Here is a 26409-nt window from a genome sequence, read left to right as displayed (position 1 = left end):
GGCATCACCAACTCAATGGACATGAGTTTGGGTAGGCTCTGGGAGTTGGTGATGGACAGGGAGGCCTGGAGTGCTGCAGTCCATGGGGTCACAAAGAGTCGGACACAACTGAGCGACTGAACTGAACTGAACTGATATCTGCAGAAAGTTTGCATTGTTTTAAGTCACTAAGTTCATGATTATTTTTTCAGGATAGGAAAATCATACAATTAAGTTAATTTGTTTTAATTTTTGTTAAATATTTTATTTAATTGTACACCTTCAGAATTTTGAAATGTTTCTAAATCAATCTTTTCCATTTGATCATTGCTTTTTGGGAGAGGCTATGTCTAGTTTTCACTGTGTCATGCAAAAAATCCCAATCTCCCATTGACCATTTAATCATGATTTTCACATGTGGTTGTAAAAGTCTCCAGGAATATTGTAAAGTGATTAATTCATAAAAACTTTTTAAAAGGGATTATTCATTCATAAATATAATCTAATGCAAAATTTTATAAGCATAAAAAATAATATCATCAAATTAGTTTTTCATTTTTCAAAAGTATGCCTTTATCAGCAGGATACAAGTAAGAAAAAAGAATACCATACTACAAACCCCAACTTTGCTCCATCAATAAAACAGAAATTCAGTCATGTTTTTCACTTTATAGCATTAAATAAAATATTCCTAAAATATTGGCATCTTATATACAACAGGACTCTTCTAGAAACCAGTGGTTAATAACTTATTTTTTCATTATGGTTACTCTGTGATTTTAGATTTCTAAAGTTAAAGTGTTTTTATTAGGAACTTATCTACTTTTGTTGCATTTATTTTTGGCATTCAAACTTGAATTGTTTCTTTTTTTATTTTATTTTTTAACTTTACAATATTCTATTGGTTTTGCCATATATCAAAATGAATCTGCCACAGGTATACATGTGTTCCCCATCCTGAACCCTCCTCCCTCCTCCCTCCCCATACCATCCCTCTGGGTCGTCCCAGTGCACCAGCCCCAAGCATCCAGTATCGTTAAGACGCCAACTCTGCTCACTTTGATTGGAAAGAAAATGTTTTTGATTAATTAGATGTTTGTGTTCTTTTACATCCTGCCAAATAATATATATTTTAACAGAGAGGATGTAAAAGGGGCCAAGAAGGTTAATCTTCATGCTCATCTGTAAAACTGTTGTATCAGAATAAAGTCTATCTGAATAAGGTGCTTTCCAGGTGGCGCAGTGGTAAAGAATCCACCTAACAGTGCAGGAGATGTAGGAGACATGGGTTTGATTGCTGCATTGGGAAGATGCCTGGAGAAGAAAATGGCAATGTACTCCAGTATTCTTGGGTGGAAAATCCCATGGACAAAGGAACCTGGCAGGCTACAGTCCACGGGGTCACAAAAGAGTTGGACGCGACAGAGCATGTGTGCACAGAATAGGGTGTAAGCAGAGGATGGACTTGGACCTCCATAACAGTGTAGCTCAAAGAGTCTGTGTGCGTGTGTGTGTGTGTGTGTGTGTGTGTGTGTGCCCGCATGTGCTATCCTGTCTGCAAACAGATACTCTATGGGATGAGTCTTGAGAGTGCACATTTAGAAATATTTTTATAGCAATTACTCATCACTGGATCATTTTATTGTATCCTATAAAAGTTTCAGTTTGCAACAGAATCAGCAGAAAACTTTTCATTGTAGATAGTAAGAAAATAACCATTTAAAAGGCATCGTGAAGAATGAGTAAGTGAAGTTGCTCAGTCGTGTCCGACTCTGCGATTCCATCAACTATAGCCTACCAGGCTCTTCCATCCATGGGATTTTCCAGCAAGAATACTGGAGTGGGTTGCCATTTCCTTCTCTAGGAGATCTTCCTGACCCAGGGATTGAACCCAGGTCTCCTGCGTTGTAGGCAGACGCTTTACCATCTTGAGCCACGAGGGAAGATCCATCGACTTATTGTAAAGCCTGGAGAAAAGTTTGGGAATAAAGACCAAGGCACTTTCCAAGGCCCCCAGAAGTAATAGGGAAGTTGAAAGCCAAGTTGGCACTCGAACTTGATGATGGCTTGGTGTTGCAAAAAAAAATGCTTGGATGTGAAATCAATAATGATATTGTTTACATGTCCTCTGGCATTATGGAGGAAGTTGTTCTAAGTTACCTATTATATATGAAGATAGTAGCAAGAGTAGGGTAGTATTTGAAGAGTCACAAACAAATGAGTAAATAAATATACATATATGTATATGTATGTTGCTATTTGGGGATTCCCAGGTGGTGCTAGTGGTAAAGAACCTGCCTGCCAATGCAGGAGACATAAGAGACGTGGGTTTGATCCTTGAGTTGGGAAGATCCCCTGGAAGAGGGGATGGCAACCTACTCCAATATTATTGCCTGGAGGATCCCATTGACAGAGGAGCCTGGCATGCTACAGTCTACAGGGTTGCAAAGAGTTGGACACAACTGGAGCAACATGGCACACACATATATTGCTGTTCAGTCACTAAGTCATGTCTGACTCTTTCGAGCCCATGGACTGTAGCCCTCCAGGCTCCTCTGTTCATGGAATCCTGCAGGCAAGAATGCTGGAGTGGGTTGCCATTTCCTTCTCCAATGTATGTGTGTATATGTATACAAATGTAAAGCCCAGAGCATGTAAAGCTGTCACAGGGTCTACAGTCTCCTATGGGTAAGGTGTCTTCAGGAGAAAGGGCCAATTTGTGATGCACCAACAGCAGAGGTGGGAGCAACACACAAAGTTCCAGAGAACAGCTGGATAACCGGACCTGTGATTCTCAAGCAGGACAGCTGCTACAGCAGCAGTATCTGGGGTATACAGCAGAGTTTCAGGGCCATATGATGTACTACAACCACACAGTAGCACATCCCTTTTTGGTGGGAGGGTAAGTAAATTTCTTTTTGATGGTACATAATTAAACTTACCATTTTATATTAAAATAAAATGATAATAAGACATATTTAAGAGTGCTTTGAAGAATTTTTTGCTTGAGGACAGGCTGCTTTGGTCACTAGATCTTCCATCCCTACTCATTTTTACCTGTCCTCTCTGTTTTGTGACCCCTCCTTATTACCCAAAACTATACCCTCATAAGGGCTTAATATCTAAAATATATAAACAGCTCATACAACTCAATATCAAAAAAATACAAATCTGATTAAAAATGGACAGAAGACCTGAATATACATTTTTCCAAAGAAGACATACAAATGACAAATAGGCACATTATAAGATGCTCAACATGCTAATCATCAGAGAAATTCCAATCAAAACCACAATGAGGTATCACTTCACACCTTTGGAATGACTATTGTCAAAGAAACTATAAATAATAAATATTGGCAAGGGTGTGGAGAAAAGGGAACCCTTGTACACTGCTGGTGAGTATGTAAATTGGTGCACCCATTGTGGAAAACAGTCTGGAGGCTCTTTAAAACACTAAAAATAGAGCTACCATATGATCTACTCCAGGGTATATATCTGAATTCCACTCTTGGGTATATAGCTGAAGAAAATGAAAACACTATTTCAAATAAGATACATGCACCTCAAATGCACATGTTCCATAACAGCACTATTTACCATAGTCAAAATATAGAAGCAACCTGAGTGTCATCAGCTGATGAATAGATAAATAAGATATGTTGTGTACACATACACACACACACACACACACACACACACACATATTTGGCCACCTGGGGCAAAAAGCTGACTCATTGGAAAAGACCCTGATGCTGAGAAAAATTGAGGGCAGGAGAGCAGGAGAGCACAGGGTGAGAGAGGATGAGATGGTTGGATGGCATCATTGACTCAATGGACATGAGTTTGAGCAAACTCCAGGAGATGGTGAGGGACAGGAAAGCCTGGCATGCTGCATTCCATGTGGTTGCAAAGAGTTGAACATGACTTAGCAACTGAATAATCAGCCAGTCAATCTATCTATATATAATATAATGGAATATATTGTATATATATATAGTGGAAAAATTTGTGTTCAAAACATGGATTTACCTTAGCAATAAGGGCAATACTTACTGATGTTTTCCTTCCGTAAGCTCTGATCGTGCTCTTCCTTCCCTGCTGGGGAAGATCCTCCACTTTCACTGTTTGTTGACTTTGCTAGATCCTTCATGCCCTTGCCTGCTTGCCACTTCTTCCACAGCATGCTCCCTGATGGGTATAGGCTCTTTGTTATCAAAATTCATGGAACTCTTTTTATCTGACTCTTTTATGGCACTCGAAGATGTTACTACTAAGTACGACATATACAGCACTAAAAAAACCTTGCATTCTATGAAATCACACACAAAAATAACAAGACATATAGAATATATAAATATGTAAAGTTCAAGAATGGGAAAAATTAATTCATCATCATAGAGATCAGACGAATGGTTTCTTTGAGGAAGGAAAAGTCTGGGAAAGAGAATGAAGAGGACTATTCAGAAAATGAAGATCATGGCATCTGGTCCCATCACTTCATGGGAAATAGATGGGGAAACAGTGGAAACAGTGTCAGACTTTATTTTTCTGGGCTCCAAAATCACTACAGATGGTGACTGCAGCCATGAAATTAAAAGATGCTTACTCCTTGGAGGGAAAGTTATGACCAACCTAGATAGCATATTCAAAAGCGGAGACATTACTTTGCCAACAAAGGTCCGTCTAGTCAAGGCTATGGTTTTTCCTGTGGTCATGTATGGATGTGAGAGTTGGACTGTGAAGAAGGCTGAGCGCCGAAGAATTGATGCTTTTGAACTGTGGTGTTGGAGAAGGCTCTTGAGAGTCCCTTGGACTACAAGGAGATCCAACCAGCTCCATTCTAAAGGAGATCAGCCCTGGGATTTCTTTGGAAGAAATGATGCTAAAGCTGAAACTCCAGTACTTTGGCCACCTCATGCGAAGAGTTGACTCATTGGAAAAGACTCTGATGCTGGGAGGGATTGGGGGCAAGAGGAGAAGGGGACGACAGAGGATGAGATGGCTGGATGGCATCACTGACTTGATGGACGTGAGTCTGAGTGAACTCCAGGAGTTGGTGATGGACAGGGAGGCCTGGAGTGCTGCGATTCATGGGGTCGCAAAGAGTTGGACACGACTGAGCGACTGATCTGATCTGATCTGACTGGGATGTTTTATTGTGATCTGAACAGTGGCTCCTGAGTATACATGTATGTGAAAATACACCAAGCTGTTCAATTAAAATATGTATCTTTATTAACTGTAGTTTACATGATAAGGTCAGCCTTCTCTGAGCTCTATTCTCCACTTGGCTTTATCCTTAACTGGTGGTGAATCCCAGTTTTAGCAAAGAATCCAGCTAAACTAGTTTATTGAGAATCTCCCCACCACTGATATCTAATTAAACTTCTTATCCTCCTCACTTGATATTTAATCAAATTTCTCTTCCCTGACCCTTGATACCTAGTCAAATTCATAGAGGTATTTTTTCATTAGTTCCCTGCTTGTTATAAGTCTTCAGTTGTTTCTGTTGTGTTCAGAATTGAGTTCAATCTCTCTCCTCCTACAATGGTCTTGAATATAATCTTCTTTGCCATTTTTAACAAGTATTCAGTGCAATAAATTTTCTTTTACATAAACTTAACATAACTTTTAAAAACTTAATAATAAAATATAGAGCTTAATGAACAAGGACTGTATTCTATTCACCTTTATATTCCTAACATTATATTGAAAAGACAGTGAAAGTATTAGTCACTCCATCATGTCCAACTCTTTATGACCCCAAGGACTGTAGCCCACCAGGCTCCTCTGTCCATGGGATTCTCCAGGCAAGAATACTGGAGTGGGTTGCCATTCCCTTCTCCAGGGGATCTTCCCAACCCAGAAACTGAACCCAGGCCTCCTGCATTGCAGGAAGATTCTTTACCATTTGAGCTACCCAGAAAGCCATTACATTAGACTCTACTTATTAAGGAGTGAGTACTTTAAGAGTTAGAAATATTTCAATTTTTGTCAATTTTTAGATATATGATGTAGGAAGAATAAGGTGACCCTCTGAGTTTTTGTCTCTAAATGCTATAAAATAGGAATAAATAGTAAGGTCTACCTCATAGTTGCCATAGGTTAAAGTCAGGTAATAAGCAAAAGCACTTTGCACCCACCCCAGAAAAACAGGATTAGGATGAAATTTATTGTTTATACTTTTCATATGAAAAGTTATGGAACATTACTTTTATAACAGTTATTGAGTTATACTCCCGAAGATGTGAAAGTGGAAAAGCACAATTTGTGAAGTGAATGTCTTTAGCCTCCCTGGACAGTGCAGTGCAGTGATAGACGTAGGCAGATGAGTAATTGTGGGAAGACTCTTGGGTGACAAAGAGCATTGTCTGCTTTCTGGCTGTTTATGGTAGCTTGTGAATTTAGAAAGTTACTCTGGGTCTGTGTCCTGGTAAGTTGGAAATAATATTATATATCAGTGGGATGAAGTGAGTAGTAGATGAGATAGAGGTAAAGAATCTGTTGGCCAATGCAGAAGACGTATGTTTGACCCTGGCTAGGGAAGATCCCCTGCAGAAGGAAATGGCAACCCATTCCAGTATTCTTGCCTGGAAAATCCTATGATCAGAGAAACCTCATGGGTTACAGTCCATGGGGTCACAAAGAGTTGGACACGACTTAGCAACTGAACAACAGCACCTGATTCGTATTTCATAATCCCAGACCCAAGCAAGTCGCTCAATAAAAGTAGTTAACTTCATTACTATGATTCTTATTGCCATTATTTATTGTTATTGGGATTAGAAAAGTGCCAGATTTATAGTTGTATCCCTGCCTTTAAGTTTATATACTGCTACTTTCTAACCAGACTGCACCCTTATTTCTGGTTTCCTCTTTTCTTAAGTGGTGAAAATCATATCTACTTGGGGACAAAGTGAACATCTGCTTGATAAAAAGAAAATGCTTCAGGATCTATTTTCTTATTGAACAGTCCATGACTTTACAATCCTATAAGGAAATAGATTCTGAATTTTTTCTTTTTAGCAAGCATGACTTGTTGACTAGCTATTAAGACGTGCAGGTAACAGCTCCATGCTTGGGGCAGCTGGGACAGGGCCCACTGACCTTCTTCCCCTGCTTTGATTTGGCTTTCAGACACAGGCATGCACTCAGCATCAGGCGTTTTCCTAATGAACTGGCTGAGATAATGGAGACGAGCCTGGGCAGCCTAAAAGACAGACAGGATCAACACATAGTCCAGGAAACACCATCTCAACAGTACTCGTGACAAGGGGAAATGTCAGTGAATATGGCAGTCTGGTCCAGGCCAGCTCTTACGAATCATCAAAGAAAAAAATTCTGAACCATTCATGATTTTGACAGTGATTTGTGAGAACTAGTGAAGAAGCAGTCCTAAAACTTAGACACTGGGCATGCCAGCTTAGATCCAATTGCTCCTGAACTGTTTTTGTCTGTCTCAATAACCCTGAGTTGGGGATATGAAACATATATAATAATGTTTCACTATGGCAATGATTCTTATATAAAATAGAGAGAGGGGGAATCATGAAGTACCTGTATTTCACAAGGGCAGTGCATGCTTCTTCTTTATCTAAGGCATGTTCAGAATACTTGAAAGCATGTATTAGACATTTTTATGCTTTTTTAGTTGGCAGTGTTAAGGACACAGAGTGTTAATCCCAGATGATGTGAAAGAACAAGGTGACCTAAGGTTTGGGCCATAAGTGGTACCATAATGTGCTTTGCTTTCGCAAGTCATCTGGGTATCCAGATAGTATTAATAACATTTCACAATGTGTCCAAATGTGGTCTTAATACTTAGTTAGTTGATGTCTGACAAAATTTCAGATATTTCCTAAAGACTGTGGTTTCACCAATATGGCTCTTCCTTCAGACCACGCGCAGGAATGAAAGGTAAAGGACAATTTTTCAAACTCATATAACCTTGATTGATCTTCCTGGCTCCATCATCTCCCAGGCTTGCTTCATGGCTCGGATTTCATCTGCTCGTTCTGTATCTTTTTTCACTTCAAAAAATTCCGCTTCATTGTGCTCAGTGACCAGCCTCAGAATCCAGTAGGGTTTATTTGGGTCGTCTTGTTGAGGGTGGGCAGCACACATCTGACAAGGCACAGTAAAAAAGTTTGGGTCAGATGCTTTCTTCCATTCAAGAGGGTCTAGATTTTACCTTATGATCCATGATCTCACTATTAAGTAATTTACCCAAGAGAAATGAAAACATGTACTTGCAAAAAGACTTGGAAAAGAACATTTATTATAGCCTCATTCATAACAGCCAGAAAATGGAAAACGGTATAAACATCTGTCAATTGATGAATGGATAAACCAACTGTAGTATATTACTTTGTTGTTGTTGTTTAGTTGGGAAGTTGTGTCAGACTCTTTGCGACCCTATGAACAGTAGCCCACCAGGCTCCTCTGTCCATGGGATTTCCCAAGCAAGAATACTGGAGTGGCTTGCTATTTCCTTCACCAGGGGATCTTCTCAATCCAGGGATCAAACCTATCTCTCCTGTTTGGAAGATGGATTCTTTACCACTGAGCCACCTGGGAAGTTCACATGGACTACAACTTAACATTGAAAAGTAATAAACTATTAATGCACACCATCGTGTGACTGAAGTTCACACAGACAATATACTGAAATAAAGAAGTTGAACATAGAAGAGTACATCTTGTATGATTCATTTGTATGAAATTCCAGGACAGGAAAACTTGTATGGGGGAGAGGTGTGGGGATGACATAATCCACTGTGGAGAGGTTTAGGGGAATTGCTAGGCTTATGGACATGGGCTATAACCTAAACCTTGACAGAGATATATGGGTTACATGATGAGTGCACTTGGCAAAATTCATCTCACTGAAGTGTATATTTAATATTGCTGTATTTCACTGTATGCAAATTTCAACTAAAAACTATAAATAATTCTAAATTCCACTTAGGCTCATTCATACCATCTCTTTACATAAGGGCAGAAATAGTTATTTCCAAGTCTGTATATATTGATATACATTTGTTATGAAAGATAACATTTTGATGTCTTGTAGGATCACTTTCATGTACCTTAGGCTGGGAGATGATTGTCATAGGACTTGAAAATGTCTAAAAAATTGAGACTTATGGGTAGCAATCTGGTAGGGAGAGGAGCTTGAATCTAATGTGGTTTCTAGCACTTTCCATAAGACTGAGACAATGGCAATTATCCATATTACACAACGCAGATGGGGAAGTGGAGATTGGGGGGGCCACTGAATAAAGTTTTCATAAGCAGTTTGGTTTTAATGTTACCAAAAAGATCTCCTAGCTTTCTACAATATTTCCTTACTACTCTGATGAAAATTTAAATCTCACAATTGGAAATTCTTTTATTTGTTCTTTCTAAAGCACAGCACAAGTTTTTAAGAACCTTCTCCAGGATAAAGTTTTGATTAGGGAAGGGAACACTTTGAAGAACTAAGGGAAGGCCACGTGTCTGTAAGAATTTATGGATTGAATTTAGCTTGTTTGCTTTAACTTGGAATAGTTTTGTTGTAGTTGTTAATGATAGGACTATTTTCTCAGAAAATTCAAATAATTGATTTTATATCAGTGAATGATAAACTGGAGCTACATTTAGAAAAGTTAACACTCAACATTATCTTGAAGTTTCAAGGCAAAAAAAGTGGTTGATTGGAACTTCATCTATATTTTTGAGCCACATAATGTTGCAAGAAACACATTTCAAATAGAAAACATCATCTGATTCTTTCACATTTCAAACATAATTGTAATTTGATAGAGAATGTTCCATTTTTCTGCATTTTTTTCAGATGATATTACACTAAAAGGCAACATTTGGACTGCAGAATACAGCTAGTGAGAACATAAATAATGTAAATTTAGGAAGAGATTAGCTTCTTCATGTGAAATAAGACCAGTGATCAAATAAATTCAACATGATTTTGGTGACTAAAGCAAAAATGCAAAGTGTATGATGTTTGGTTCATATGTTAATAAATTTTCAAACAACCAACAGTATCATACCAAAAGCTACTAAAATCAACTAGCACAATATTAAGATTCCTAAAACTTAGTTCATTATTAATGTCATAAAAACCAACTCCCATATGAATTCTGAAAGCAAACATACCCTTTGTACTTCACATGATGGTCTAAACATCATCTTTTTCAGGATTCCCTAGAACTTCTGGGTGTTTGAAAGTTACCTCATACTGAATCTCACAATTCCATACTAAACTTGATGTATCTTCTGAACAGACTTTCATTTTGGAGAATACACAGGCATTCCTCACAGTTTGGAAGAGAACAGAAGGCTTTCACACATGTCCATTTTTAGTTTTATCCAATCATTAGCTTTCTGAATAAATTTTTTGGACAATATTTCTGCAAGTTTTTCCATTTTTTTCTTATTTTCTTTCTATGGACTTCAACCTTTTTACCTGAATCTTATCTAGCCTTTTGTTTCAGCTTTCATCTAGAGTTAAGTGTTTACACATTATGGGATTGAATCTAAAATAGTAACAGGAAATAACAGAACATCAAGTATTATACGGGTTTTTTCTGTATCTGTAGCACTGTTGATAACTTCAGTTTGGTTTTCAAGTGTGTGTATGTCACAGTGTTTCTCACATCACTCTCATAATGTCCAATGCCCAATATTCAATGTCCTAGGCACGCTAATGGGATGTCTAACCAAAGACATTTACACTCATTCGTTGCTAATACTGAGGGGTTAGCTGGAACCAAACTTCCCTCTTGATGAAGATGATTTTCCAAATGCACACTTTGCAAAGTAGCCTGAAGCAGCAGATGCAGCTCTGGTGGCCTACCACATCTTATACTGACAGCCTCCAACTACTAAGAGCTAGTAATAAAAGCTGTTGGCATTATCCCTCTGTTTACCATGGTACCTACTGCAGCTACCTTAAGACTTCTGGGATTTCTTGCTATTCCTATCATCAGTGTGTATCCCATTTTATCCTTAAGAATATTTCGCAAAGTTTGACTATCATAAAATGCAGGGCTCCAATTCATTCTGACGGTTCCAACAAGTACATTTTGTGAAAACACATCCTATCTTCATTTTTGACAGAGTTCCTTACATTCACCCAAGGACATATGAAATGATTCCAATGTGAAGCTAATATGGTGCTTGTACTTCCACCACAAATGCAATCAAATAACTGATAAACTGGCTTGTGTGTGAGTTCAACTGATTTCCATAATGTCTGAAGAGTTGTCACATCCCTTATTCCTCCATTATCAATTGTGCAAATTCTTCCTTTCACTGGATTCATGTAGCTAAATTAAAGCCAACATTTTTCTAAATACAGTCTGAAAAATGCCATCTTCAATTTGTCTCAGTCCTAAAAAATATGGAATAATTCTTTCCTTGGCAGCCACTCCTTTTCCCTCAGGAAATTTTTGAAGATGAAAGTCACTTCTTCAATCCATTAATGCAGAGCTTTGGGTCAGTTGTTCTTAATGCTTGAATGAATGCCCAGGTTCTGTCATCAATACCTATCCTGGCACTTTTTTCTTGTTGAAGAGATAAATGTTTTTTCTTCTCTCCTTTTTTGTCTTTGCTCCTAGTCTTGCTTACTTTTAACTGCCTCTCCCTGGAACTGAATCATACTTTAATTTGGTAACGAGTACACCAATATAACTACCTACACTAAAGCTCATCTACCTTCATTGAAATGAGTAAGAGAGTTTGCAATACTTTGCTTAGTATTAATAGAAGCTAGAAGAAGCTCAAGTGACCCACTTGGACCTACAGGCTTGTCCACAGCATGTAAAGAAGATTCTGAGTCTAGCTTCTTACAAGTCAGGACACCAGTAACTGAAGAACTGTATTTTCTCTTTTCAGTGTTTCTATTTTCAATTTATGATTTGTCTTGGAAATGTCTATTTCTTTTTTTTTTTTTTTGAGACTTTCCCCCTCACCTTTCAGGCATGAATTAATATGATTTGATAAAAGATAGAATGACTCTCCAAATTTTGTGGTTAAACCATTTGTGCTATGAAAACGACTTTGTTTACTCTTCCTTCATCTTTATACCCTGACTTCTCTTTTCTGCTGATTTAACACTATTTTTTCAGAGATTTGGCAGTTTGCTTAATGTTTACCTGTTTTCATTGGCCACTGTAGGATACTTTTCTTAATATTTGAGAACTTGCTTTATTGAGCTAAACATGAAATCATTTCATTCTGATTGCCAAAACAGCCTTTGAAACAAAGTTCAAGGGTGACATATGAATGCTCACTTTTCTAAGTCCCTTAGGAGCACAAATGCTAAATTTCAAGATTCTAATATATAAACCTTGGTTGCTTGTAGAGTACCAGTGTTACTTGAAGTATGTGCTTCATTGTGGTCTGTTTACACTTCATTTTGCTTATACAAAATCCTCTTTGTAGGCTGATGTGGCTTATCCTCCAATAATGCTGAGGTGGGCCTAAGAAATACAGTTGCTTGCTTCTCTACTTCTTCAAAAGACCACTTGCATTATGGGATGCAGGCTGAAACTGCTTTTGTAACAGTGACAATTCTCCTCTTCCTGGCATTGACATCGGACTGGAGCTGGCTTGCAACAGCTGAGCTTTCAACACAAACAGAAGAGCAGCACCCTAAGCACCACCAGCCCCTCAGTTTCCCCTTGTCACCAGTGGACGTTAAGGTTATTTACCTTTCAATGTTTCCAAAGGTATACACTAAGAACTAAGAAATTACACCTTGAAAATGCAAGTGGACAGGTATTTCTATGACTGGAGTATGGGAAAATGGAGTCATCATCTTTGAATCTGTTCATTTTTCTTTAGTGTCTGTTTTACTACCAACTGGAGAAGGAAACGGCAACCCACTCCAGTATTCATGCCTGGAAAATCCCATGGACTGAGGAGCCTGGTGGGCTACAATCCATGGGGTCTCAAAGAGTCGGACATGACTGAGCGACTTATGTGTGTTACTACCAATACACTATTTGGTTAACCAAGCTGGGAGATATCCTTTGTTCCTTCTTGCTGTTTGTCACCCCCTTTGGATTAATAACTACATACTGAGTTTGTTTCTTAGCTCAGACCAGTTTGTTTTTTAGTTCTTTATTTGTCTTCTTCCTTTCTTTGACCTGTATCTGAAACAGCTTGTACTCTTTTGTCTGGACTATTGCACTGCTTTCTGATGGTCTTCCTATCTCTAGGAAGACCTTTTTTGCCTTTAATTTCATACCTTTAATAGTCATCAAGGTATCTGAAATGTAAATCTCATCATGTCAATATACTTCTTAAAGGCCCCACCTCCCACCCCCCAGCCCTGCATAGCCTAAGCTGCAAGCACCAATGATGGGAAGATTTTGTCCTTACAGATAATTTGTCTTGAGTTCAGTGTTTAAACAGCTTGAATCTGAGTATCTTTAGGATTGTACTTGTACTCCTCAAATTTCCCACCCACATACTCCTCCTTACCCCTAATCATTGGGATTACTTAACAGGCAGTGAAAAAAATTGGAATCAGGATCCCTGGCTTATAGAGTCCCACCTTTCTAACCAGGCTTGAAGGCTCCTCTCCACTTGACCCTTACTTAACCTCATAACTTAGTGACTAAAAAACCAGATTGTGTTGGATTTTGCCTCAGCATGTCTTTGATCACTGATTCAGTTCAGGATTCCTCTAGGCAGAGGTACCTATCCTTTCTACCACTGTGTATATCATATGTAACATCACAACTCTCTTTTTACCTTCAGTCTCCTCCATTAGACTGTGAGTTCTTTGAAGGTAGGGGTTGTATAATGTTAACATCAGAAATCCAAGTCCCCAAAACATCTTACATATTAAAAGCTCAATTAATGCTTTTCGATACTAAACTAAAGAAGACTGCTTACAGAAGATGTCCAAGGAATTGGGCATTTAAAGTATTTAAAGTATCCAGATGATTGCTGGACACAAGGAGATGGAATTTTTTGATTTTTTCCTTAAAAGATATGGTTAACTAGTGATCCAAGGAGCCTAAAGCTATTAGGCGATTCTGATAAGAAAGAGCATCACACCCACCTGAGGCTCAAAGCGAGGTGCTTGTTTTTCTTTGGTTGTCTTTTCTTTCTCAGAAGACTTTTCTTTACCTTTTCTTGTTGCTTTGGAAGTTCCTGAAGATTTTTGTCCCTCACTAATAGTGTGGGAATCTGGACTTCCTAAGGTAATTAATTCCTCATGTTTCTCTCCATGTGCTAGTGGAAAAAAAGGAAACCAGTGAGTCATAATATAACATATCATATAGGAAAAAGGGAAGAAGTCAAAGAAAAATGGTTAGTACAGACCTTTGGATTTTTTTTTCTTTTTTTAAACAAACAAGTAAGCAAATAAACAGAATTTTTATAAAGACCTATGAGACTCATTTTTATACAATTGAGAGGTAATTCACATACTATAAACTCCCCATTGAAATTATAAATCTGTAGTTTTGGTTTATTCATAAAGTTATGTAATGATCACTACTATCTAATTTATTCCTGATCTGGATGTTCTTAGGTCCTTTTCTTGCCTAATTGCCTTGACTAATATCTTCAGTACAATGTTGAATTGATTTATCTCTGTTTTAATATTTATTAATCCCTTCCCACTGCCTATTTTGGGTTTAGTTTTTTCTTTCTTTTCCAGTTTTCTAGATTTTTTTTTTAAGGTGGAAAGTTATTGATTTGAGATCTTTGTTCATTTTAAATGCAAGCATTTATAGCTATAAATTTCCCTCCTAGTACTGCTTTCATTGGGCTTCCCAGGTGGTGCCAGTGGTAAAGAACACGCCTGCCAATGCAGGAGACGTAAGAGACATGGGTTCAATCCCTGGGTAGGGAAGATCCTCTGGAAGAGGGTATGGCAACTCACTCCAGTATTCTTGCCTGGAGAATTCCATGGACAGAGGATTCTGTTGGACTATGGTCCACAGGGTCACAAAGAGTTGGACACAACTGAAGTGACTTAGCACTCATGCAGGCACTGCTTTCGTGGCATCTGGTATGTTTTGCTATGTTGTTAATTGTTTTTCATTCATCTCTAAGTACTTTTAAATTTCCCTTAGAGTTCACTTCATGTGCATACGAGTTACTGCCTACTGTCCTTTGATTTCAGCCTGAATGACTTCCTCTGGTGTTTCTCATAGAGCAGATTTGTTGGTAACATTTTTTTCAGTTTTTGTTTTTCTGGAAATGAGGCTTTGAAAGAGATTCAGTTCCATTTTCCTGTACCAGGAACACAGATTGTTAGATTTCAAAGACACTGCTTTGCTGGAGACCATGGGATGGGACTGGGACAAGTAAAAACCCTATAAACCTTCCTGTCCTTAAAGAGATAGGGTCATTTTTCTGGAAAAGAGCCTTTGATGATTTCTAGAATTCTAAAAGTTGATTCTGATAATCTCTGCTAGTTTTTTTTATTGTTTTTATGGAGGATTTAATTTTTTTAATCCTTTTTATATTTTTTTGGTATTTCCATTGATGTTCTCATGGATTTCTTTTCTTCTTTTAACCTTCTGAGTTTTCTCTGCACAATGTTTGTCTGGAGCAGAATCCTGAGAGAATGGAGAGTTCACATAGGCCAGTTTTCTCACAGTTGCCTGGAGACCTTGTCATAAGAGCATGAAATAGCGAAAAGCTCTGTGGAGGTAGGTGAGATTCCATTCCAAACAGCTCAGCTCTTGAATGTGATGAGTAGGCAAAGTAAAAAACGAACTGATTTAACTTGTGGGCAGAAAAGTGAAAATAATAAGACCACAGAAAGAAAATAAGGTTACTTAAATGAGAGTAAGAGTGAGGCACAAGGGTAGAGAAATGATGAATCATGGCAACTGAACCAAGAGACAAAGAAGAAAGGAAGACAAAGATTTTTATAGGAAGCCACACAATAAAATCATCTTCTATCAGAAACCAAGGGGAGAATGTAGAGACACTGCAAAGGACATATTTTCTCTTTGGTTTTTTTGAGATCCTTGGTTAGCCAAAAACTTTGATGGTGATAAAGCACTACTTGCACAGAAATGGGAGCCCATGTATTTCAGCACTGCTTCCCTGCAGAGCCCCTCATGGTGCCTCTGGTACAAACAGATGGTGCAGTACCAGCTCTCCACCTGTAGCCCAGGTATGAGAAAACTGGGCCTTGACCAGTCTCATTGGCTATAGCTACCACCTCGGTTTCTTACCCCAGTAAAATGCAGGTCCCAGAAGTCTCAATGGCAGCAAAGTCAGGATTTAACTAGATGTTAGAGATCTATCTCTCTGTGGCCAGTGCTACATAACAGGACCTCATAAAAGCTGGAGTAGAGGAAGTCATTCCTTATCATAAAGCAGCAATTCACAATTGTAATGAATGTATGAATTACTCAGGAAGACTGAAAAATGTAGATCTTGAAGCCCAAACCTCAGTCAAACCCCTTAGAGTTTAATATTGGTGTTGTTGTTCACTTGCTCAGTTGTGTCTGACTCTTGCGACCCCATTGGACTACGGCACACTAGGCTTTCCTCTCCTTCACTATCTCCTGGAGTTTTCTCAAATATATGCATTGAGTTGTTGATGGTATCCAACCTTCTCATCCTCTGTCACCCCCTTCTCCTCCTGCCTTCATCTTTCCCAGCATCAGGGTCTTTTCCAACGAGTCAGTTCTTCGCATCAGGTGGCCAAAGTATTGGAGCTTCAGCTTCAGCATCAGTCCTTCCAATGATTATTCAGGATTGTTTTCCTTTAGGATTACCTGGTTTGATCTCCTTGCAGTCCAAGGGACTCTCGAGTCTTCAGCCTTCTCCAGCACCACAGTTCAAAAGCATCAATTCTTCAGTGCTCAGCCTTATTTATGGTCCAACTCTCACATCTGTACATGACTACTGGAAAAACCATAGCCTTGACTATATAGACCCTTGATGGCAAAATGATGTTTCTGCTTTTTAATACACTGTCCAGGTTTGTCATAGCTCTTCTTCAAAGAAGCAAGCGTCTTTTAACTGATACGGAGTCCAGGAATGTACAGATTTAAAACTACCTCAAGTAGTTCTGGGAGAAGGCAATGGCGCCCCACTCCAGTACTCTTGCCTGGAAAATCCCATGGACAGAGGAGCCTGGTAGGCTGCAGTCCATGAGGTCGCTATGAGTTGGACACAACTGAGTGACTTCACTTTGACTTCTCACTTTCAAGCATTGGAGAAAGAAATGTCAACCCACTCCAGTATTCTTGCCTGGAGAATCCCAGGGACGGGGGAGCCTGGTGGGCTGCTGTCTATGGGGTCGCACAGAGTCGGACACGACTGAAGTGACTTAGCAGCAGCAGCAAGTAGTTCTGAGTCATACTTGAGAAAGACTTTTAAGCAATGTATACAGCTTTCCCTTTCCATCAAAGCAAATGCTGCAAAGAGCTGGGCTGAATGGAAGAATACCACTGAGTGAGAGTTCAATGAAGCTGAAGGTACCTTTGATTTTTATTTTATTTATTTATTTATTTTATTTTTAGAAAAATTATTTATTTTAATTGGAAGCTAATTACTTTATAATATTGTAGTGGTTTTTGCCATACATTGACATGAATCAGCCATGGGTGTACATGTGTTCCCCATCCTGAACCCCTCTCCCACCACCCTCCCCATACCACTCATGGGTCATCCCAGTGCACCAGCCCTCAGCACCCTGTCTCATGCATCGAACCTGGACTGGCAATCTGTTTCACATATGATAATATACAAGTTTTGACGCTATTCTCTCAAATCATCCCACCCTCGCCTTCTCCCACAGAGTCCAAAAAAACTGTTCTATACATCTGTGTCTCTTTTGCTGTCTCTCATGTAGGGTTATCGTTACCATCTTTCTAAATTCCATATATATGCATTAGTATACTATATTGGTGTTTTTCTTTCTGACTTACTTCACTCTTATAATAGACTCCAGCTTCATCCACCTAATTAGAACTGATTCAAATGTATTCTTTTTAATGGCTTGGTAATATTCCATTGTGTATATGTACCACAGCTTTCTTATCCATTCATCTGCTGATGGACATCTAGGTTGCTTCCATGTCCTGGCTATTATAAACAGTGCTGTGATGAACATGTGGTACACATGTCTCCTTCAATTCTGGTTTCCTCAGTGTGTATGCCCAGCAGTTGGATTGCTGGGTCATATGGCAGCTCTATTTCCAGCTTTTTTTTAAGGAATCTCCACACTGTTCTCCACAGTGGCTGTACTAGTTTGCATTCCCACCAACAGTGTAAGAGGGTTCCCTTTTTTCCACAGCCTCTTCAGCATTTATTGTTTGTAGACTTTTGGATAGTAGCCATTCTGACTGGCATGAGATGGTACCTCATTGTAGTTTTGATTTGCATTTCTCTGATAATGAGTGATGTTGAGCATCTTTTCATGTGTTTGTTAGCCATCTGTATGTCTTCTTTGGAGAAATGTCTGTTTAGTTCTTTGGCCCATTTTTTGATTGAGTCATTTATTTTTCTGGAATTGAGCTGCAGGAGTTGCTTGCATATTTTTGAGATTAATTCTTTGTCAGTTGCTTTGTTTGCTATTATTTTCTCCCATTCTGAAGGCTGTCTTTCACCTTGCTTATAGTTTCTTTCGTTGTGCAAAAGCTTTTAAGTTTAATTAGGTCCCATTTGTTTATTTTTGCTTTTATTTCCATTTCTCTGGGAGGTGGGTCATAGAGGATCCTGCTGTGATTTATGTCGGAGAGTGTTTTGCCTATGTTTTCCTCTAGGAGTTTTATATGTTTAGATCTTTAATCCATTTTGAGTTTATTTTTTGTGTATGGTGTTAGAAAGGGTTATAGTTTCAATCTTTTACAAGTAGTTGACCAGTTTTATGGCAGAAAGTGAAGAGGAACTAAAAAGCCTCTTGATGAAAGTGAAAGAAGAGAGTGAAAAAGTTGGCTTAAAGCTCAACATTCAGAAAAGTAAGATCATGGCATCTGGTCCCATGACTTCATAGCAAATAGATGGGGAAACAGTGGAAACAGTGTCAGACTTTATTTTGGGGGGCCCCAAAATCACTGCAGATGGTGATTGTAGCCATGAAATTAAAAGACGCTTACTCCTTGGAAGGAAAGTTATGATCAACCTAGGTAGCATATTAAAAAGCAGAGATATTATTTTGCCAACAAAGGTCCATCTAGTCAAGGCTATGGTTTTTCCAGCAGTCATGTATGGATGTGAGAGTTGGACTGTGAAGAAAGCTGAGCGCCAAGAATTGATGCTTTTGAACTGTGGTATTGGAGACTTTTGAGAGTCCCTTAGACTGCAAGGCGATCTAACCAGTCCATCCTAAAGGAAATCAGTCCTGGGTGTTCATTGGAAGGACTGATGCTAAAGCTGAAACTCCAATACTTTGGTCACCTTATGCAAAGACTTGACTCATTGGAAAAGACCCTGATCCTGGCAGGGATTGGGGGCAGGAGGTGAAGGGGACGACAGAGGATGAGGTGACTGGATGGCATCACTGACTTGATGGACATGAGTTTGAGTGAACTCTGGGAGTTGGTGATGGACAGGGAGGCCTGGCTTACTGTGGTTCATGGGGTCACAAAAAGTGGACACAACTGAGTGACTTGACTGAACTGAACTGACCAGTTTTCCCAGCACCACTTGTTAAAGAGATTGTCTTTTCTCCATTGTATATTCTTGCCTCCTTTGTCAAAGATAAGTGTCCATAGGTGTGTGGATTTGTCTCTGGGCTTTCTATTTTGTTCCATTGATTTATATTTCTGTCTTTGTGCCAGTACCATACTGTCTTGATGACTGTAGCTTTGTAGTATAGCCTGGAGTCAGGCAGGTTGATTCCTCCAGTTCCATTCTTCTTTCTCAAGTTTGCTTTGGCTGTTTGAGGTTTTTTGTATTTCCATACACATTGTGAAATTATTTGTTCTAGTTCTCTGAAAAATACTGTCAGTAGCTTGATAGGGATTGCATTGAATCTATAGATTGCTTTGGGTAGTATACTCATTTTCACTATATTGATTCTTCCAATCCATGAACATGGTATATTTCTCCATCTATTTGTGTCCTCTTTGATTTCTTTCATCAGTGTTTTATAGTTTCCTATATATAGGTCTTTTGTTTCTTTAGGTAGATATATTCCCAAGTATTTTAACTTTTCGTTGCAATGGTGAATGGAATTATTTCCTTAATTTCTCTTTCTGTTTTCTCATTGTTAGTGTATAGGAATGCAAGGGATTTCTGTGTGTTGATTTTATATCCTGCAACTTTACTATAGTCATTGATTAGTTCTAGTAATTTTCTGGTGGAGTCTTTAGGGTTTTCTATGTAGAGGATCATGTCATCTGCAAACAGTGAGAGTTTTACTTCTTCTTTTCCAATCTGGATTCCTTTTATTTCTTTTTCGCTCTGATTGCTGTGGTCAAAACTTCCAAAACTATGTTGAATAATAGTGGTGAGAGTGGGCACCCTTGTCTTGTTCCTGACTTTAGGGGAAATGCATTCAATTTTTCACTATTGAGGATAATGTTTGCTGTGGGTTTGTCATATACAGCTTTTATTATGTTGAGGTATGTTCCTTCTCTGCCTGCTTTCTGGAGGGTTTTTCTCATAAATGAATGTTGAATTTTGTCAAAGGCTTTCTCTGCATCTTTTGAGATAATTATATGGTTTTTATCTTTCATTTTGTTAATGTGGTGTATTATGTTGATTGATTTGTGGATTTTAAAGAATCCTTGCATCCCTGGGATAAAGCCCACTTGGTCATGATGCATGACCTTTTTAATATGTTGTTGGATTTTGTTTGCTAAGGATTTTTGCATCTATATTCATCAGTGATATTGGCCTGTAGTTTTCTTTTTTTATGGCATCTTGATCTGGTTTTGGTATTAGGGTGATGGTGGCCTCATAGAATGAGATTGGAAGTTTACCTTCCTCTGTAATTTTCTGGAAGAGTTTGAGTAGGATAGGTGTTACCTCTTCTCTAAATTTGTGGTATAATTCAGCTGTGAAGCCGTCTGGTCCTGGGCTTTTGTTTGCTGGAAGATTTCTGATTACAGTTTCAATTTCCGTGCTTGTGATGGGTCTGTTAAGATTTTCTATTTCTTCCTGGTTCAGTTTTGGAAAATTATACTTTTCTAAGAATTTGTTCCTTTCTTCCAAGTTGTCCATTTTATTGGCATACAGTTGCTAATAGTAGTCTCTTATGATCCTTTGTAGTTCTGTGTTGTCTGTTGTGATTTCTCCATTTTAATTTCTAATTTTGTTGATTTGATTCTTCTCCCTTTGTTTCTTGATGAGTCTGGCTAATGGTTTGTCAATTTTATTTATCTTCTCAAAGAGTCAGCTTTTAGATTTGTTGATTTTTGCTATGGTCTCTCTCTTTTTTCTTTTGCATTTATTTCTGTCCTAATTTTTAAGATTTCTTTCCTTCTACTAACCCTGGGGTTCTTCATTTCTTCCTTTTCTAGTTGCTTTAGGTGTAGAGTTCGGTTATTTATTTGACTTTTTTCTTGTTTCTTGAGGTAAGCCTGTATTGCTATGAACCTTCTCCTTGGCACTGCTTTTACAGTGTCCCATAGGTTTTGGATTGTTGTGTTTTTATTTTCATTCATTTCTATGCACATTTTGATTTCTTTTTTTCATTTCTTCTCTGATTTGTTGGTTATTCAGAGGCATGTTGTTTAGCCTCCATATGTTGGGATTTTTAATAGTTTTTCTCCTGTAATTGACATCTAATCTTACTGTATTGTGGTCAGAAAAGATGCTTGGAATGATTTTAATTTTTTTGAATTTACCAAGGCTAGATTTATGGCCCAGGATGTGATTTATCCTGGAGAAGGTTCCATGTGCACCTGAGAAAAAGGTGAAATTCATTGTTTTGGGGCTATAGATATCAATTAGGTCTAACTGGTCCATTTTTTCATTTAAAGTTTCTGTTTCCTTGTTAGTTTTCTGTTTAGTTGATCTATCCATAGGTGTGAGTAGGGTATTAAAGTCTCCCACTATTACTGTTATTGTTAATTTCCCCTTTCATATTTGTTAGCATTTGCCTTACATATTGTGGTGCTCCTATGTTTGGTGCATATATATTTATAATTGTTATATCTTCTTCTTGGGTTGATCCTTTGATCATTATGTAGTGTCCTTCTTTGTCTCTTCACAGTCTTTATTTTAAAATCTATTTTATCTGATATGAGTATTGCTACTCCTGCTTTCTTTTGATCTCCATTTGCGTGAAATATCTTTTTCCAGCTCTTCCCTTTCAGTCTTTATGTGTCCCTTGTTTTGAGGTGGGTCTCTTGTAGACAGCATATATAGGGGTCTTGTTTTTGTATCCATTCAGCCAGTCTTTGTCTTTTGGTTGGGGCATTCAACTCATTTACATTTAAGGTAATTATTGATAAGTATGTTCCCATTGCCATTTATTGTTTTGAGTTTGAGTTTATACACCCTTTCTGTGTTTCCTGTCTAGAGAAGATCCTTTAGCATTTGTTGAAGTGCTGGTTTGGTGGTGCTGAATTCTCTGAGCTTTTACTTGTCTGTAAAGCTTTTGATTTCTCCTTCATATTTGAATGAGATCCTTGATGGGTATAGTAATCTGGGTTGTAGGTTTTTCTCTTTCATCATTTTAAGTATGTCCTGCCATTCCCTTCTGGGCTGAAGAGTTTCTATTGCAAGATCAGCTGTTATCCTTACGGGAATTCCCTTGTGTGTTATTTGTTGTTTTTCCCTTGCTGCTTTTAATATTTGTTCTTTGTGATCTTTGTTAATTTGATTAATATGTGTCTTGGAGTGTTTTGCCTTGGGTTTATTCTGTTTGGGACTCTCTGGGTTTCTTGGACTTGGGTGACTATTTCCTTCTCCATTTTAGGGAAGTTTTCAACTATTATCTCCTCAAGTATTTTCTCATGGCCTTTCTTTTTGTCTTCTTCTCCTGGGACTCCTATGATTTGAATGTTGGGGCATTTAACATTGTCCCAGAGGTCCCTGAGGTTTTCCTCATTTCTTTTAATTCTTTTTTCTTTTTTCCTCTCTGCTTCATTTATTTTTACCATTCTATCTTCTATCTCACTTATCCCATCTTTTGCCTCCATTATTCTATTGTTGGTTCCCTCCAGTGTATTTTTGATCTCATTTATTACATTAGTCATTATTGATTGACTCTTTTTTATTTCTTCTAGGTTCTTGTTAAACATTTCTTGCATCTTCTCAATCCTTATCTCCAGGCTATTTATCTGTAACTCCATTTTGTTTTCAAGATTTTGGATCATTCTCACTATTATTATTCTGAATTCTTTTTCAGGTAGACTCCCTATCTCCTCCTCTTTGGTTTGGTTTGGTGGGCATTTATTATGTTCTTTTGCCTGCTGAATATTTCTCTGCCTTTTCATCTTGTTTAGATTGCTGTGTTTTGGGTGGCCTTTCTGTATTCTGCCAGTTTGTGGTTCCTCCTTATTGTGGAGGTTCCTCCTTGTGGGTGGGGTTGGACAAGTGGCTTGTCAAGGTTTCCTGGTTGGGGAAGCTTGTGTCAGTGTTCTGGTGGATGGAGCTGGATTTCTTCTCTCTGGAGTGCAATGAAGTGTCCAGTAGTGAGTTTTGAGATGTCTGTGGGTTTGGTGTGACTTTGGGCAGCCTGTATATTGAAGCTTGGGGCTATGTTCCTGCATTGCTGGAGCATTTGTGTGGTTTGTCTTGCTCTGGAACTTGTTGGCTCTTGGGTTGTGCTTGGTTTCAGTGTAGGTATGGAGACTTTTGGATGAGCTCTTATCAATTAATGTTCCCTGGAGTCAGGAGTTCTCTGGTGTTCTCAGGTTTGGGACTTAAGCCTGCTGCCTCTGGTTTTCAGTCTTATTCTTACAGTAGCCTCAAGACTTCTCCATCCATACAACACCAATGATAAAATATCTAGGTTAATGGTGAAAAGATTCTCCACAGTGAGGGACACCCAGAGAGGTTCACAGAGTTACATGGAGAAGAGAAGAGGGAGGAGGGAGATAGAGGTGACCAGGAGGACAAAAGGGGGAATCAAAAGGAGAGAGAGAGATCTAGCCAGTAATCAGTTCTCTAAGTGTTCTCCACAGCCTGGAACACACAAAGAGATTCATAGATTTGGGTAGAGAAGAGAAGGGGAAGGAGTAGATAGAGGTGACCTGGGGGAGAAAAAGGAGAGTCAAAAGGGGGACAGAGTAATCAAGACAGTAATCACACTCCTCAGTAAAAATGGGTACTGAAGATTGGGTTCTTAAAGGTACAAAATTGATAACATACCAAAAAGCAAAGGTGAAAAATCTAGAGTAGAGGTTAGACTCTCAAAAATACAATATTAAAAAAAATCACAAAAATTATAAAAAATATATATGAAGTTTGCCTTAAAAATAGGGTCTTATTTTTTTTTGCAAGGTAATAGTAGGTTATAAAAATGAAAATTAAAGGAATAATAGAGGACTTAAAAATTTTTTTTAATTTAATTAAAAAAATGATAATACTAAAAATATATCTAGGAATTTCTCTGGAGCTGTTGCAGGCAGGGTGGGGTCAGTTCAGTTTCAGATAGTTCCTTGTTCCAGCTTATGCTTCTCAAGATCTATAGGCCCCTCCAACATAGTCGGTGCTAACTACAGGGTTTTAATCTGTTGTATCTGTCACTTCCAAAGCGGTTCCCTCTGTTTATTTTGGCTTCTTCTGTTTGCAGTTCTCTTCAGTGTCTAATTTCCACCCTGACACAAGGAGGTGAAGGTGGTCACTTATTTAGACTCACACGTTCAGTTGTGCTGTGGGGAGGGAGGAACACTGCAAACAAACATCACTGGCGTGTGTGGGGAGTGCTCGCAGTGTCTGGGCCACACTGGGTTTGCCCCCGCTCACGGCGTGTGTGCTTTCCCAGTCTACACTGCTCAGGCTCTGGGTTGCTCTGCATAGGAACTGTCTAAAATGGGCCCTGGGTTGCATGCACTTCCCAGGTCTAAACCGCTCAGGTTCCGGTTCTCGGGTACTCCACACAGGTGCAGACTTGGTTGGCCTGCGTTTTGTGCCCTTCCCAGGTCCGAGCAGCTCAGGCGACCAGGTGCTTGGTGAGCGCACTCTCCCCAGGTGAGGGGTGCATCTTATCGCCTCCCCTGTCCCAGCCGCTCTGTTTCCTGGGTGCGCAGTGGGCGCGCCATCTCAGGTGTGCTGTGTGTCTACTGGGGAGCTGATCTCTGGCTGCAACCCTCCCAGAGGACGTCAACCGTCCAGAATCCCAGGAAGTCTTGGTTAGCAACTGGGAGCCTGCTCGCAGTTTGGTAGAGGATACCGTCTCCGGGGCCGAGATTGCCCCTTTCTGGTTCTGGCTGCCGCCTGCCTGCCTCCCTGCCTCTGGCGGGGGATGGGCTGGTGTGCAGCTGACTAGCTCTCCTCTGGTATTCGATCAGTCCTTTGTTGTGTAAGCAGCCCGGCAGTGCCTTAGGTTAGGGCTTTTCACGGGATAGTTCTCTCTCTCTCTCTTGTTTTCCCTCTCTCTGGCTATCCCACAGTTTGGGTTGCTATCTCACCTTATCTCCCCCAGATTGCCCTCAGGGCATTCAGGCCTGGTCCTTACCCTAAGCAATGCAGCCCGCACCTCCCTGTTCAGCCCCTGCTTGCTGGTGGCAGATGCGAGCATCTGGGCTACTTCTCTGCTGAGAGTTGCTATTAAGGCACGTAATCTGTGGGGTTTATATATTTATTTTTCCTCCTGTTTATGTTACCCTCTGAGATTCAAAAACTCCCCACAGACCCGCTGGTGAGAGGGTTTTCTGGTGTTTGGAACCTTCTCCTCTTTTAAGACTCCCTTCCCGGGATGGGTCTCCATCCCTAACTCTTTTGTCTCTCTTTTTATCCTTTGTATTTTGTTCTACCTCCTTTCAAAGACAACGGGCTGCCTTTCTGGGTGCCTGATGTCCTCTGCCAGCATTCAGAAGTTGTTTTGTGGAATTTTCTCAGCGTTCAATGTTCTTTCAATGAATTTGTGGGGGAGAAAGTGGTCTCCCCATTCTATTCCTCCACCATCTTAGGACCGCTCCCCTATGTTTGGCTTTTAGTTGTGTCTGATTCTTAGTCATGTCCGACTCTTTGCAGCCCCATGGACTGCAGCACTCACTGATAGTCTGTCCATGGGATTTTCTGGGCATGATTACTGGAGTGGGTAGCCAATTCCTACTCCAGGGTATCTTCCTGACGCAGGGATTGAACCAATGTCTCTTAGTCAGTTCACTCGCTCAGTCATATCCGACTCTGCTACCCCACGGACTGCAGCACACCAGGCCACCCTGTCCATCACCAACTCCCAGAGCTTATTCAAACTCATGTCTGTCGAGTCAGTGATGCCATCCACCATCTAATCCTCTGTTGTTCCCTTCTGCTCCTGCCTTCAATCTTTCCCAACATTAAGGTCTTTTCCAATGAGTCAGATCTTGGCAT

General features: G+C 39.3%; 1 protein-coding gene and 1 pseudogene across 1 annotated transcript in view; both read right to left on the bottom strand.

The window, feature by feature from the left end:
• Nucleotides 1-26409, bottom strand: part of ADGB (androglobin) — a 185652-nt gene that overhangs the window by 9491 nt on the left and 149752 nt on the right. Inside the window, exons 30-33 of the mRNA XM_055534699.1 lie at nt 14057-14229; nt 7930-8106; nt 7090-7192; nt 4036-4170 (exon numbers count right to left, since the gene is read on the bottom strand). Coding sequence (XP_055390674.1) covers nt 4036-4170; nt 7090-7192; nt 7930-8106; nt 14057-14229 — 588 coding nt within the window. The remainder of the gene's footprint in view (nt 1-4035; nt 4171-7089; nt 7193-7929; nt 8107-14056; nt 14230-26409) is intronic.
• LOC129619523 (calcium-independent phospholipase A2-gamma-like) lies at nt 10297-13828 on the bottom strand (annotated as a pseudogene).

Source organism: Bubalus kerabau, chromosome 9 (genome assembly GCF_029407905.1).
Source record: "Bubalus kerabau isolate K-KA32 ecotype Philippines breed swamp buffalo chromosome 9, PCC_UOA_SB_1v2, whole genome shotgun sequence".
Classification (NCBI taxonomy): domain Eukaryota; kingdom Metazoa; phylum Chordata; class Mammalia; order Artiodactyla; family Bovidae; genus Bubalus; species Bubalus kerabau.
This window is presented reverse-complemented; position numbering and strand designations above follow the sequence as displayed.